We start from the raw sequence: 15,745 nt of genomic DNA, 5'->3' as shown, positions 1-15,745 counted from the left end.
GATTACAAAAATGACATTACTTAATCAAAAGAGGATGGTGATTAAAAGGCAAGGTAACGGAATGCTTATAGGAGTACTTACTATACTAGGTATCTATTTTTGTATCTTAAAAGCCAAAATCGGGAATACAAACTTACTAAAATATAAAACGTATTTACAAGGCAAGTATGGCAAACATACAAGTTCAAAATATACATGTATCATACCATTTCATAATCATAATCATTATGATGCGAAGAAAAGCTTGGAATATGAATAATCAAAATTATTGAAATCCGGTACTGAATACAATATTAGAATCAACATTTATTGTACAATTATATAGTAGCATATTTACATGTACACTGGAATGATGTTAAAAAAAACTGAAAATATTTCCTCAAATGGATTTGTTATATAGTACTGGGGAATGTAGTTAAACATGTACAACAATAATCCATTTCAAATTAAATATTACACTGATAACTCATGACATATTAGATTGACAAAACAAACATGTTACAATTCAGTGCTGAATTCGATTAACATGAACATGTATCATACAATTATAGCAGCATATTTACATAAACACTGGAATGATGTAAAGAAAATTCAGGAAAAATTTCCTCAACCTCATTTTAAAATCTAGACCTGGATTTAGCTCTAAATTCACAAACAATAATCCATGATAACTCAGGCCTACCTGTATACACCCTAACCAGACAAAGCTTGTTCTCAACTATCATACTGAGTTCTATCAAGTTTGGTTGACAAGATAACTAGAGCAATATGGCTCTTAAAGGTAATACAAAGTTTTGGGAAATTTTGAAAAATTGGGTTGATAGTGATTCTTTACAATTTGTATATATTTGGATGCCCCTGTGGATGTATTATAAGCACTAGAAAATTTAGCCCTTAAAACACTTCTGCTTTCAAGAATAATTTAATATGAAAATTTATTGATGCTCCCGGTAAATTATGATAAATTTCAAATAGCACCTACAGCCGTATGATGATAGCTGCGACCATGAAAATCTCAGATTATGTAGTTGTGATATATAATTTCCAAACAGGAATAGCTAATCGGTCGATTTTAGTCAAGAAATATTGTTGTATAGCTTAATTAATATCTTGACCTTGAGAGGAAGCTATACAATATAATGAGTTTATTATTTACAATGTCATAACTTTAGACTCAATTTCAACCGCGACAACGATCACTGAATATTGTAGGATCGCATATGCTTCCAATATGTTCATTTGAACCAAATTCATGACCCCATACCAAAACTTTGTATTACCTTTAACATCTGGGTTATTTCTGGTAACAAATTCACACATTAATTTAGATTCTACTAAATTAAATTTGCATTGTACATGTGCGATGACATTGACATATACAGTGACATTTTGATAAGACAATTTGGAATATTACATACTTAAAGTCACCGAGTAGTCAGCTCTCATGGGGAATTCGACACCGTTCGGGTGTTTACCCAATAACAGGTGTTGTCAATCACCAGGGTTAGCCTTGATTTTAATGACCATTAGACCTTATGTAATGCTTTGATTTGCCCGAAGACTCTCGAGCTCTCCGAGAGATTAGGGGGTAATTCTTGACTGGACTATGGGTTTGCTGTGTGCAAATTTGTACCCCCGTTAATGGTATTTCCACCAAGTCTGGTGTCAGCGAATTATGGCCTTCTGCACATGGAAACTGGCGATCCACTCCCTTTAAACTCAAAACTCCAGTTGAGTGGTATTTCATACATTGCATGCAAATCACCTAAAACAAAATGGTAAGTCTACAATACACATATACTTGGTACATGCACTATAGAATTGTCTAATGCCCTAACATCCTTGACAAGGCATTAATCCACATTTGCCACTCTCCACAAATGGTCACCCGATATGCCGAACGCTACACATTTGGCCGCCGCCTAGGACCAGGGTAATAATATTAATATTTGAGCGCCAGAACTGTCATGGCATGACGGCATGTGCACTATATCACGAGCCACCGTTATTATCATTATACAAACTTGTCCCTGGTGTTGTCACCTTTTATACACAGGCATAATGTATCCGTATCATACATACACAAAGTCAAGATTAATTGTTACCACTGGGACACTTTCTTACTCTACCTATACCATGGCAACAAGACTGCTTACTTTGCTTGCTTCTCTGGAATTTCAGGATGGTCTGATGGTGGTAATGTCCTTCTTCGACAGTGTACATCACCTATTGGTTGCTGTTGAGAGTGGTCTGGTGATGGTAATGTCCTTCTTAGATAGTTTACATCAGCCATGAATTGCTGTAGAGGGTGGTCTGATGGTGGTAATGTCCTTCTTGGATAGTGTACATCACCAATGGGTTGCTGTAGAGGGTGGTCTGGTGGTGGTAATGTCCTTCTTGGATAGTGTACATCACCAATGGGTGGCTGTTGAGGGTGGTCTGATGGTGGTAATGTCCTTCTTATGGAGAGTGTACATTGCCCATGGGTGGCTGTTGAGGGTGGTCTGATGGTGGCAATATCCTTCTTAGATAGTGTGCATCACCCATTGATTGCCGTTGAGGGTTGTCTGGTGGTGATAATGTCCATTTTGGATAGTTTACATCACCCATGGATTGCTGTTGAGGGTGGTCTGATGGTGGTAGTGTAATGTTTGAGTTGCTCAAGTCGGCTGATCTATAAAGAAAAAAAGATTGAAAATAAAAAAATCAACTACCATTTGGTTTTATTGAAAGTAATAGTCTCAAGAAACATTTTGATCAGTGAATGAAGAAGAAAAAAGAAATAGAAGAGATTTAAGTCTCCAACCCCCCCCCCCAAAAAAAAAAAGAAGAACACATACATATTTGACACATTTTAGGTTGAATGATTCCACTTTACAGTAAGGAATTTGTTCAGTAAGCTGTACTGAATATTTAGTTCTGTTAGACAACAAATCTTAAATTGTATTTTCATAGTTAGACAACAAATCTTAAATTGTATTTGCATAAGGTAAACAGTAGGCCTATCACTTTATTGCATGCTGAATTTTTTGAAATGTTATCAAATAAACTGTACTGACCTTTGCAAACATGGGAGGGCGTGAAGAAATGTGTCAAAGTTTAGAGCAATTCCATTGAATCTGAAGTTTCCCTTCCTGATTTGAGGAAAACAACCCTGTAACATATAACAGTAACATTGCTTGAAAAACCTTGTATCAGTTTCAAGTAAGTGGATCTATTTCGTTCTGGCATATAATCAATTTTCTTGGGAATATACACTCAAGAGCAACAGTTATGTACATCCCTTAAACAAAATAAAAAAAAGTAGAAGAAAAAAAGTATGGAGAATTGGAAAAAGCTAGAGTAAGAAAAAATTTGAGCAAGAGATTTAAACAAATTTCAAAAAGAAATTGATCTAATCTGCACTGCAATTCATGTAAAATGTAAAATTAATAAGAGGAGTTTTACTATTGTAGTACTAGTAGTAGTATCCAATATAGCAGTAGTATCGACATCAAGTAAAAAACAAAAAAACCCAAAACTACCTGTAGTGTTAGACAAATCTTTATAATTTTTCTTATACTACTAGGGGATCAGAGAACAGAGGAGCATTACTTTCATGATTCAACCCTAAAAGGGCTTAGGAGGTTGGAATTAAGCTGCCTCCTTTCCTGTAAGTAATGTGTTTGAGAATAATTTATTTCCAAGAATCTGTCCCAAATTAATAGCTTAGAATCTTGTGCATTTTTTATACTCAATTTATAGTATTTAAAAATTGCTTATCGTGCAGCATCAATAGTGACTGCACTATGTACAGCCAAAATAGACATTTACCCTTTATATGTGATGTACACAATGCAGAATAAACGAGATGAATGTGACTGCATCTCTGATATGACCCCCCCCCCTAAATGTATGTTCAATGATCCTGTGACCTTTAACCCTTACTGTACTGGGCTATTTTGAGCACCTCCTGACTGGGGGGGGGGGGGGGGGCCTGGGAGGCCCCCCCCCCCCCTCGTACAGTAAGGGTTAACATCTGACCCCACAAACCTAAACTATTTTCATTTAATCTTTTAATGCTCATACATACCTGAGCATTGTCTGGTTGAAACTGCTTAATTTGTTGTTAATTTTTAGACTAAAAGAGTACTTTCTGGGATTTGTAACAGTTCATGACCCTTTAATAATTCACCTTTGATCTCTTCACTCAAAATCTAATCAGGTCATTCTATATGTACTTGAGCCAATATTGGTTTAAAGTGTTTATATATTACACTGACAATAATTTGTGACATTTTCACAATTTCATGGCCCTGAAGCCCTTGACTTTTCATGTCTCACCCCAAAATCTGATCACTTCATCCTTGGATGATTCTTTGCTTACTGTTTCCTTTTCTGTCCATGTGCTTGCATTGCCACATAGATGTGAAATTTTGTCTTCTTAGATGAAAAATTTGGAATTTTTTATTTCCATTTTTTCATTTGCTTAGAATGGTTTCCACGAGGGAACAGAGAGCATGAGGGGTAGGGGGTGTATGGAGGGGGTTCCCCTCCAACGGAAGGGACTATTTTAATTAAATAAACTTAAATTGTGATTTAAGCGGAATGAATAAATTTGAATCCAAATTTACCTTTTCAAATAATTAGATAAAATAGGAGTGGAGGAGCATCCTTCAAAATGAAGGGGGGCACTATCAAAACTAGAGGGAACTTCGACTGCGCGCAGTCAAAAATGCCTCCGTCGTAGAGCAATTTTACAAACTAAAACAGAAGAAATTTTTCAAATTCAAGTTCAATTGTAATCCATTAACAGGTTCTCAGAATATCGTGATTACAAGCAATTTCTCTTATACATATATGACCCTTTGATCTTTGACCTCATGACCCTAAAATCTACTCAGTTCATTGGCTTTGCAAGATGTCCCGAGTTAAATAGTAATCCGTCAGTCAGTTCTAATGAGAATGCGTTCACAAGCTATTTTTGCATACATATTGGGCACATGACCGTTGACTTTTGACCTCATGACCCAAGAATCTACTCAGTTCATGGCTCTGCAAGATACATACATGATCTAAGTTTGGCAGTAATCCATCAATCTGTTCTAATGATAATGCGATCACAAGCTATTTTTGCATACATAATGAGCCACATGACCTTTGACCTTAACCTCATGACCCCAAAATCTAATCAGTTTATCAGCTCTGCAAGTAACATACATGGCCTAAGCTTGGCATGAATCCATCAATCGGTTCTTGAGATAATGCGATCACAAGCTATTTTTGCATACATAATGAGCCACATGACCTTTGACCTTGACCTCATGACCCCAAAATCTAATCAGTTTATCGGCTCTGCAAGTAACATACATGACCTAAGTTTGGCAGGAATCCATCAATCTGTTATTGAGATAACGCGATCACGAGCTGTTTTTGCATACATAATGAGCCCTGTGACCTTTGACCTTTGACCTCGTGACCCCAAAATCTACTCAGTTCATCGGCTCTGCAAGTCACATACATGACCAAAGTTTGGCAGGAATCCATCAATCGGTTCTTCAGATAACGCGATCACAAGCTGTTTTTGCATACAAAATGAGCCCTGTGACCTTTGACCTTTGACCTCGTGACCCCAAAATCTAATCAGTTCATCTGTTCTGCAAGATTCATACATGACCAAAGTTTGGCAGGAAACAATAAATCGGTTCTTCAGATAACGCGATCACGAGCTATTTTTGCATACATAATGAGTCCTATGACCTAGTGACCCCAAAATCTAATCAGTTCATCGGCTCTGCAAGATACATACATGACCAAAGTTTGGCAGGAATCCTTCACTCGGTTCTTCAGATAACGTGATCACGAGAACGGGATGTACGGACGTACGTATGGACGGACGGACAACCCAAAAAAATAATGCCTCTGGATACTTCGTAACGGAGGCATAAAAAGGGGCAATCTACAGAAGGTAAAAACAAAGTGGACAAGGTGTACTGGGTCCCGGGTCAATAGCCTGGGTGATTTTGAAACTGTAAAGCCTGGGGGGGGGGGGGCTTCTTAGGCTTCTTAGGCTTCTTAGGCTTCACAGGGGCTTCTTAGGCCCCCCCCCCCATTATCTTGGCTGTTAAACGGCCGATTGCCGCAACAATTTGAATGGGTATCAAATGAAGTGTATAGATTACTAAAGTCATTTAATTTTTTTATGAAAAAATTCATTCATTTGCATATTTATGGTAATATATGTAAATACGGTAATAAAATTCACATTTTTACCCATAAATCATTTATTCTTCAAATCTAAACATTAGTTTTCACTACATGTATTCTTTCAACCATTTTTGGGATTATAATACAACAACAAAAATTGGAAGAGCCAGGTTATTCCTTATGTTATCTTATGTTTTGATAATTTCTTATGTATTTCGTTGTTTTTTAACTTATGTATTTTTATGTATTTGTTGTTTAATTTTATTTCTAACTATAATTCATCTATTTTAAACCCCAAAACAAGCACCTTAACTATAAACAAGACCAAATGACGAATGTTTTCTCTCTTTAAAAAAAGAAGAGATTTCCATGTCTTGTACACAAATCACTAAAATGAGTGATTTTCGGGCTGACATGCAAAGATAAAAGGTCACGTGACTTAGTAACGGTAGGTCCAATCAAACTTGGAAAATGTTGGATGTTGATTGTTGATTAAAACAATGTAAATTTTATACACACTTGAATTTCAACTGAATCAGGACATGTGTAGCTTGCTTTCAGTTTCATTCAATGTTTCATGACTATTCCTTAATATTTGGTGAATGGCCTTTAAAAAAAATGTGTTTGGAACATAAAAACTCATATACATGTGCATCATAATATCACTAATGCTTTTTTTTCTTCTTCAATGACCCTATAAATTACATATATATTAGTACACATATACCTGGTTGGATGATGCCTTTGCTTTCAATACAGAGAAGAACTCCTCAGTGATATCCATGTCAAGTTTTAGGTCAGTCAGGTTTGACAAAGAACACACTGCTTTTGCTAGATGATGTGATGGGGCTTGTGTGGGACACTCATACAGGTAATCATAAAGCCTGAGAGTCTGGACCTGCATTGTTTGTGAATATAGTTAAAGGTAATGCAAAGTTTTGGGAAATTTCGAAAATTGGATGGATATAATTCTTTAAAATTTTGATATATTTGGAGGCCCCTGTGGATGTATTATAAGCACTAGAAAATTTAGCCCCTAAAACACATCTAATTTTGAGAAATTGAATGATCAAAATTTACTAGTGCTTCCTGTAAATTTCAAATATTTCAAATATCGCCTAAGGCCATTCCATGGCAACTGCGACCATGAAAATCTCAGAATATGCAGTTCTGATATAGCAAATCGGTCAATTGTAGTCGAGAAACATTGTTTTAAAGCTAAAGTAATATCAGTCTTGAGAGAGATCTATACAACATAAAGAGTTTATTATTTACAATATCATCACTTTAGACTCAATTTCAACGGCAACAACGATCATTTATTGTAAAATCACCTATGCTTCAAATATGTTCATTTGTACCTAATTCATGACCCAATACCAAAACTTTGTTTTACCTTTAAGCAGAACGTCTATACATGCATATGTTTGATTTACTAATTTCTCACTGTATTCTTACATTTCACACAAAAATCCATTTAATTACATAAATGAATGCATTGTCACCTCTCAACAAAAATGAATGAATCAATTTTATTTTAAAATCTAATTCTTGTCTATTGAGTAAAAGAAGACACCAAAGTTTCGATGGAGAGGATGATATAGTAAAAGTGATTATAAAAGAATTATATATGTATTCTTCATAGGGCTTCCAACCTGTTTGCATTGATAAGTCCTACTCCTACTAACACTGAAATTAATGATACCCATTAATATACATGTGCTATTATTGTATTAAAGGTTTTCATAACTCGGGATTTCATGAGCACAAGATCCCTAAGTCAGGAGGTTTGTTGCTATGGTTTAGTTTTGTAAATTCAAGCCTTTATTAAAATTGGCTCTTAACAAATTATATGAATTATTTTTTACTATCAATCAAACTTGGAAAAGGTTGGATGTTGAACAATGTAAATCTTATACACACTTGAATTTCAACTGCATCAGTACATGTGTAGTTTGCTTTTATTCCATGAACCATGACTGTTCCAATATTCAAAGTGAATGGCCTTTAACAAATAAAAGTATGATGGGAATTAATAAAACTCATAAACATGTGCATCATATTATCACTAAAAACTCTTTTTTTACTTTTCTTCAATGACCGTTTAAACTACATATTCATTAGTACACACATACCTGTATGGATGATACCTTTGCTCTAAATACAGAGATGAACACCTCGTTGAGTTTCAAGTCAAGTGTTAGGTCAGCCAGGTTTGGCATAGAACACAGTGCTTCTGCTAGGTGATGTGCTAAGGCTGGTGAGGGATACTGGACTTGATGAAGCTTGAGAGTCTGGACCTGCATTGTTTGTGAATATAGTTAAGCAGTTCATATTTACATGCATGTTTTAGTTACTGAATTTTCACTGTATTCTTACATTTCACACAAATTCCATTAATTACATAATTGTATTCATAATCAAATTTTCAACAAAAATGAATACCGGTACCGGTAAATAGATTTTATTTTCATATCTAATTCTTGTCTGTTGAGGAAGAGAACAAACTAAATTTGACATGGAGAGGATAATTAAGTAAGTGTGATTTTAAACAAAATCTTTATCTATTCTTTATAGGGCTTCCAACCTGTTTGCATTGATAAGTCCTCCCCCGAATAACACTGAAATTAATAATACCCATAATTAAACATTTGCTATTAATGTATTAAAGTTAATCTTAACTCTGGATTTCATGAGCACAAAAGCTCTAATGCTATGGTCACATTACCCAAAAGTAGCCTGCTCGGCGGCCGAGCGGCGAGTTTTTAACCAATTCTGCCCGGCGGCTGCCCGGCCACTGAGCGGCGGCCGCCCAGGCACCGCTCGTGTTTAGAGCATCGCTCGGTCGCCGCTGAAGTTTTAGCGCGGAGTTAAATTTTGGGCAGCGCCTGCTCACTTTTCACTCGCCGCCCAAAATACGCTCGGTGCCTGGGCGGTCGCCGCACGGTCACCGACCTAATCGCTGGGCGATGCCTAAATTCCAGCAGCGACCGAGCAGGCTTCTGATCGGTCGGTCGCTGCTCTGATTTGTGACCATAGCTTAAGTCAGGAGGTTTGTTGCTATGATTCAGTTTGGTATATTCAAGCCTTTATCAAAATTGGCTCTTAAAAAACGATATGACTTATTTTTACTATCAATCAAACTTGGAAAAAGTTGGATATTGATTATTGGTTAAAACAATGTAAATCTTAAACACACTTGAATTTCAACTGAATCAGCACATGCATAGCTTGCTTTCATTCCATGTTTCATGCCTATTACTTAATATTGAGTGAAAGGCCCTTAAAAAATAAAAGTGGGTTTGGAATATTAAAAAACTCATATACATGTGCATCATATCATCACTAATACACTTTCTTCTTCTTCAATCTTCAATGACCTCTTTAGGTTACATATACAATAGTACACACATACCTGTATGGATGACGCCTTTGCTTTCAATACAGAGTAGAACTCCTCAGTGTATTCCAAGTCCAGTGTTAGGTCAGTCAGGTTTGGCATAGAACACAGTGCTTCTGCAAAGTGATGTGATGAGGCTGGTGTGGCATACTTGACTTGATGAAGCTTGAGAGTCTGGACCTGCATTGTTTGTGAATTAAGCAGCACATATTTACATGCATATGTTTTATTTACTAATTCTCACTACTGTATATTCTTACATTTCACACAAATTCCATTATACAGTAGGCTTGCAGGTGCACGATGTGAGAGAGAGGGAGAATTGAGGAGTCCTGAAAAGGACTCTCGGTAATCTTTCTTGAGGGTTTGAAGTCCTGAAAAGGACTGTTGGTATAGTCTTGAAAAAGACTGTTGGTTATCTTTCTTAGCTTATAGTTCGAAGGAAAACTATAATACTTGGAGAGGATGAGTGGCGGGAGTGGCTTGACGTTTCGAACAGGTTGACTATCCGTCGTCAGGAGTGGAGAATAACTGGCGTGCGTGAGCTTAAGTCACCGGGGTGCGGACGTCGGGGAAAAATACATGACCGTGTGGGCTTGAGTCATCGGGGAGCGGACATAAATGGTCTGCTCGTCCGTCTCCATTGTAGCTGTGAGGCTGGCGGTTGCTTCGAAGGTTTGGCGGGTGGAAGTGGTTGATGTACGGGTGTCTGCGGGGGTGGTGAAGGTGGTGGTGGAGGTGGTGGTGGAGGAGGAGTGACCGGGTACTTGTTGATGAGAGGTTTCCAGATGTTGTTGATGTATAATCCTGAGTCTTGGGGCACGGTGGTGTGGCGGTGAATTTCGATGGCTTCTCGGATTCGGCGGGTATGCCAGTGCTTCATTATGGAGATGAGTTGACTGTTATCCCATTCAAGCATGTGTTCGTGATGCTAGGCGTGTTTAACGATGGCGGAGTTGTCCCAATCGCTGAGTCTGAAGCTGGTTCTGTGCTCCTTGAGTCTTGTTTCCAGATTTCTCCGCGTTTCACCAATGTAGACTTTTCCACATTCCCATGGTGTTTGGATGCTTGTCTTTGTGGGAGTGAAGTATCGAATGGAGTTTGTTGGAGGAACTGTGTCAAACTTGGGACCCGGAGACTCCAACCCAGACGGTCAGGCAGACAGACGAGCAGACCGTCCATGTCCACCCCCTGATGACTCAAGCCCACACGTTCATGTATTTTTTCCCGATGTCCGCCGCCCCCCGGTGACTTAAGCTCACGCACGCCAGCTATTCTCCACTCCTGACGACGGATAGTCAACCTGTTCGAAACTTCGAGCCACTCCCGCCACTCATCCTCTCCAAGCGCTATAGTTCTCCTTAGAACTATAAGCTAAGAAAGATAACCAACAGTCTTTTTCAAGACCATACCAACAGTCCTTTACAGGACTACAAACCCTCAAGAAAGATTACCGAGAGTCACATGGTGCACCCGCAAGCCTACTGTATATCTACATCACCATGCAAGCCAATACTTACAAGCAGCATCTAAATTCCATTAATTACATAATTGCCTTCATAATCACATTTTCAAAAAAAATGAATACCGGTAAGCAGATTTTATTTTCATATCGAATTCTCGTCTATTGAGGAAGAGAACAAACTAAATTTTCGATGGAGAGGATAATTTAGTAAGAGTGATTTAAAAAAAAAATCTTATGTCTATTCTTTATAGGGCTTCCAATCTGTTTGCATTGATAAGTCCTACTCCGAATTACACTGAAATTAATAATACCCCAAAATATACTACATCTTTAATGTATTTAATACAGTTAATCCTAACTCTGGATTTCATGAGCACAAAACCCCGAAGTCAGGAGGTTTGTTGCTATGGTTCAGTTTGGTAAATTCAAGCCTTTATCAAAATTGGCTCTTAAAAAGACTTTTTTTAATATTTTTTTTTTTACTATCAATCAAACTTGGAAAAGGTTGGATATTGATTATTGATCAAAACAATGTAAATCTTAAACACACTTGAATTTCAACTGATCAGCACCTGCATAGCTTGCTTTCATTCCATGTTTCATGACTATTCCTTAATATGACCGTAACTGAATGGCCTTTAAAAAAAAAGTGTGTTTGGAATTTTAAAAAACTCAAATACATGTGCATCATATCATATTAAGCCTACACTTACAAGCAGCATCTATTATCACTTATACTCTTTTTTTCTTCTCCAATGACCTCTTTAAATTACATATACAATAGTACACACACACATACCTGTATGGATGACGCCTTTGCTTTCAATACAGGGAAGAAGTGCTCAGTGTAATTTATTCCAAGTGTTAGGTCAGTCAGGTTTGGCATAGAACACAGTGCTTCTACTAAGTGTGGTGCTGATGCTGGTGTGAGACTGTACTGGATATTCTCAAGCTTGAGAGTCTGGACCTGCATTGTTTGTAAATATAGATAAGCAGCAAGTCTATTAACATGAATATGTTTTATTTACTAATTTCTGGCTGTTTTCTTACATTTCACAAAAATTTAATTAATTTTATAATTGTATTCATAATCACATTCTCCAAAAAATTTAATGAATAGATTTTATTTTCAAATCTAATTCTTGTCTATTGACAAAAAGAACACATTAAAGTTTCTATGGAGAGGATGATTTAGAAAAAGTAAATTTTTAAAAAGCGCTACATGTATTCTGTATAGGGCTTCCAACCCGTTTGCATTGATAAATCCTACTCCAACTAACACTGAAATTAATAATACCCATAAATATACATTTGCCATTAATGCATTTAAGATATTCATAACTCTGGATTTCATGAGCACAAGAACCCCTCAGTCAGGAGGTTCGTGGATATGGTCTGTTTGGTAAATTCAAGACTGTATTAAAATTGGCTCTTAAAAAATTATATGACTTATTTTTACTATCATTCAAACTTGGAAAAGGTTGGATATTGATTATTGATCAAAACAATGTAAATCTTATAAACACACTTGAATTTCAACTGAATCGGCACATGCCTAGTTTGCTTTCATTCCCTGTTTCATGACTATTCCTTAATATTCAGTGTTTGGAATATTAACTACATGGAACTTGATGCCTCCGTCATGGAGAGATTTAAGAAACCAAAACAGAAGCAAATTTTCAAACTCAAGTTTAATTGTAATCCATTAACAGGTTCTCAGAATATTGTGATTACAAACTATTTCTCATATACACCACATGACCCTAAAATCTAATCAGTTCATTGGCCTTGCAAGATACATACATGTCTTGAGTTTGATGGTAATCCGCCCATTGGTTTTAATAATAATGCGATCACAAGCTATTTAAAAAAAATACAACGAGTCCCATGACCTTTGACCTCAAGACCTCAAAATCTAATCAGTTCATTGGCTCAACAAGATACATACATGTCCTGCATTTGATGGTAATCTCTGTCCATCAGTTCTAATGATGTGATCACAAGATATTTATGCATATATAATGTGCCCTGTGTCCATGGACCTTTGACATCGTGACCCCAAAATCTAATCAATTCATTGGCTCTGCAAGATACATACATGACCCAAGTTTGGCAGGAATCAATCCATTGGTTCTTGAGATAACGCGATTACGAGAACGGGACGTACAGACGTACTAAAGTACAGACCTACGGACGTACGGACAACACCACAAAATAATGCCTCCGGCTAATTTGTAACGAAGGCACAAAAACCTCATAAACAAGTGCATCATACCCTTTTTTTTCTTCAATGACCCTTTAAATTACATATACATTAGTACACACATACCTGTATGGATGACGCCTTTGCTTTCAATATAGAGTAGAACTCCTCAGTGTAATCCATTCCAAGTGTTAGGTCAGTCAGGTTTGGCATAGAACACAGTGCTTCTACTAAGTGTGGTGCTGATGCTGGTGTGAGACTGTACTGGATATTCTCAAGCTTGAGAGTCTGGACCTGCATTGTTTGTGAATATAGTTAAGCAGCAAGTCTATTAACATGAATATGTTTTATTTACTAATTTCTGGCTGTTTTCTAACATTTCACACAAATTCAATTAATTTCATAATTGTATTCATAATCACATTCCCCCAAAAATTTAATGAATAGATTTTATTTTCAAATCTAATTCTTGTCTATTGACAAAAAGAACACATTAAAGTTTCTATGGAGAGGATGATTTAGAAAGAGTAAATTTTAAAAAAGCACTACATGTATTCTGTATAGGGCTTCCAACCCGTTTGCATTGATAAATCCTACTCCAACAAACATTGAAATTAATAATACCCATAAATATACATTTGCCATTAATGTATTCAAGATATTCATAACTCTGGATTTCATGAGCACAAGAACCCCTCAGTCAGGAGGTTTGTGGATATGGTCTGTTTGGTAAATTCAAGACTGTATTAAAATTGGCTCTTAAAAAATTATATGACTTATTTTTACTATCATTCAAACTTGGAAAAGGTTGGATATTGATTATTGATCAAAACAATGTAAATCTTATAAACACACTTGAATTTCAACTGAATCAGTGCATGCCTAGTTTGCTTTCATTCCCTGTTTCATGACTATTCCTTAATATTCAGTGTTTGGAATATTAACTACATGGAACTTTATGCCTCCTCCATGGAGAGATTTAAGAAACCAAAACAGAAGCAAATTTTCAAACTCAAGTTTAATTGTAATCCATTAACAGGTTCTCAGAATATCGTGATTACAAACTATTTTTCATATACACCACATGACCCTAAAATCTAATCAGTTCATTGGCCATGCAAGATACATACATGTCTTGAGATTGATGGTAATCCACCCATTGGTTTTAATAATAATGCGATCACAAGCTATTTTTGCATATACAATGCGCCCCATGACCTTTGACCTCAAGACCTCAAAATCTAATCAGTTCATTGGCTCAGCAAGATACATACATGTCCTGCATTTGATGGTAATCTCTGTCCATCAGTTCTAATGATGTGATCACAAGATATTTATGCATATATAATGTGCCCTGTGGCCATGGACCTTTGACATCCTGACCCCAAAATCTAATCAATTCATTGGCTCTGCAAGATACATACATGACCTAAGTTTGGCAGGAATCCATCCATCGGTTCTTGAGATAACGCGATTACGAGAACGGGACGTACAGACGTACTAAAGTACAGACCTACGGACGTACGGACAACACCACAAAATAATGCCTCCGGCTAATTTGTAACGAAGGCACAAAAACCTCATAAACAAGTGCATCATACCCTTTTTTTTCTTCAATGACCCTTTAAATTAAATATACATTAGTACACACATACCTGTATGGATGACGCCTTTGCTTTCAATATAGAGTAAAACTCCTCAATATCATCCATTCTAAGTGTTAGGTCAGTCAGGTTTGGCATAGAACACAGTGCTTCTACTAAGTGTGGTGCTGAGGCTTGTGTGAGACTGTACTGGATATGCTTGAGCTTGAGAGTCTGGACCTGCATTGTTTGTGAATATAGTTAAGCAGCACGTCTATACATGCATATGTTTTATTTACTAATTTCTGACTGTTTTTTTTACATTTCACACAAATTCAATTACTTCATAATTGTATTCATAACCACCCCTCAACAAAAATGAACAAATAGAATTCATTTTCAAATTTAATTCTTGTCTATTGAGAAAAAGATTTAGTATAAAGAGTGATTACAAAAGTTATATATATATAGGGCTTTCGACTTGTTTGCTTTAACACTGCAATTAAAAATACCCATGAATATAAGTTTGCTATTAATGTATTAAAGGTTTTCATGAATCAGGATTTCATGAGCACAATCAAGTCAAGAGGTTTGTTACTATGGTTCAGTTTCGTAAATTCAAGCCTTTATTGAAATTAGGTCTTAAAAAATGATATGAAATATTTTTAATATCAACCAAACTTAAAAAAGGTTGGATATTGATTATTGATCAAACAAATGTAAATCTTAAACAAACTTGAATTTCAACTGAATCAGCACATGCATAGCTTGCTTTCATTTCATGTTTCATGACTATTCCTTAATATTCGGTGGATAGCCTTTAAAAACAAGAATGTTTGGAATTTTAAACAACTCATATACATGTGCATTATTTTATCACTGATGCTCTTTTTTTTCTTTTCTTCAAT

General features: G+C 36.3%; 1 protein-coding gene across 1 annotated transcript in view; it reads right to left on the bottom strand.

Annotated features, from left to right (window-relative positions):
- Window positions 1–1,604: 1,604 nt before the first annotated feature.
- Window positions 1,605–15,745, bottom strand: part of LOC105445586 (NACHT, LRR and PYD domains-containing protein 12-like) — a 32,756-nt gene continuing 18,615 nt past the window's right edge. The window contains exons 8-14 of the mRNA XM_030987839.1: window positions 14,910–15,077; window positions 13,381–13,548; window positions 11,851–12,018; window positions 8,322–8,486; window positions 6,914–7,084; window positions 3,060–3,154; window positions 1,605–2,674 (exon numbers count right to left, since the gene is read on the bottom strand). Coding sequence (XP_030843699.1) covers window positions 2,461–2,674; window positions 3,060–3,154; window positions 6,914–7,084; window positions 8,322–8,486; window positions 11,851–12,018; window positions 13,381–13,548; window positions 14,910–15,077 — 1,149 coding nt within the window. The 3' untranslated portion in view covers window positions 1,605–2,460. The remainder of the gene's footprint in view (window positions 2,675–3,059; window positions 3,155–6,913; window positions 7,085–8,321; window positions 8,487–11,850; window positions 12,019–13,380; window positions 13,549–14,909; window positions 15,078–15,745) is intronic.

This window comes from Strongylocentrotus purpuratus, unplaced genomic scaffold, assembly GCF_000002235.5.
Source record: "Strongylocentrotus purpuratus isolate Spur 01 unplaced genomic scaffold, Spur_5.0 spur5_scaffold_17, whole genome shotgun sequence".
NCBI lineage: Eukaryota > Metazoa > Echinodermata > Echinoidea > Camarodonta > Strongylocentrotidae > Strongylocentrotus > Strongylocentrotus purpuratus.
The sequence above is the reverse complement of the archived record's forward strand: the minus strand, read 5'-3'. Positions and strand labels throughout refer to the sequence as shown.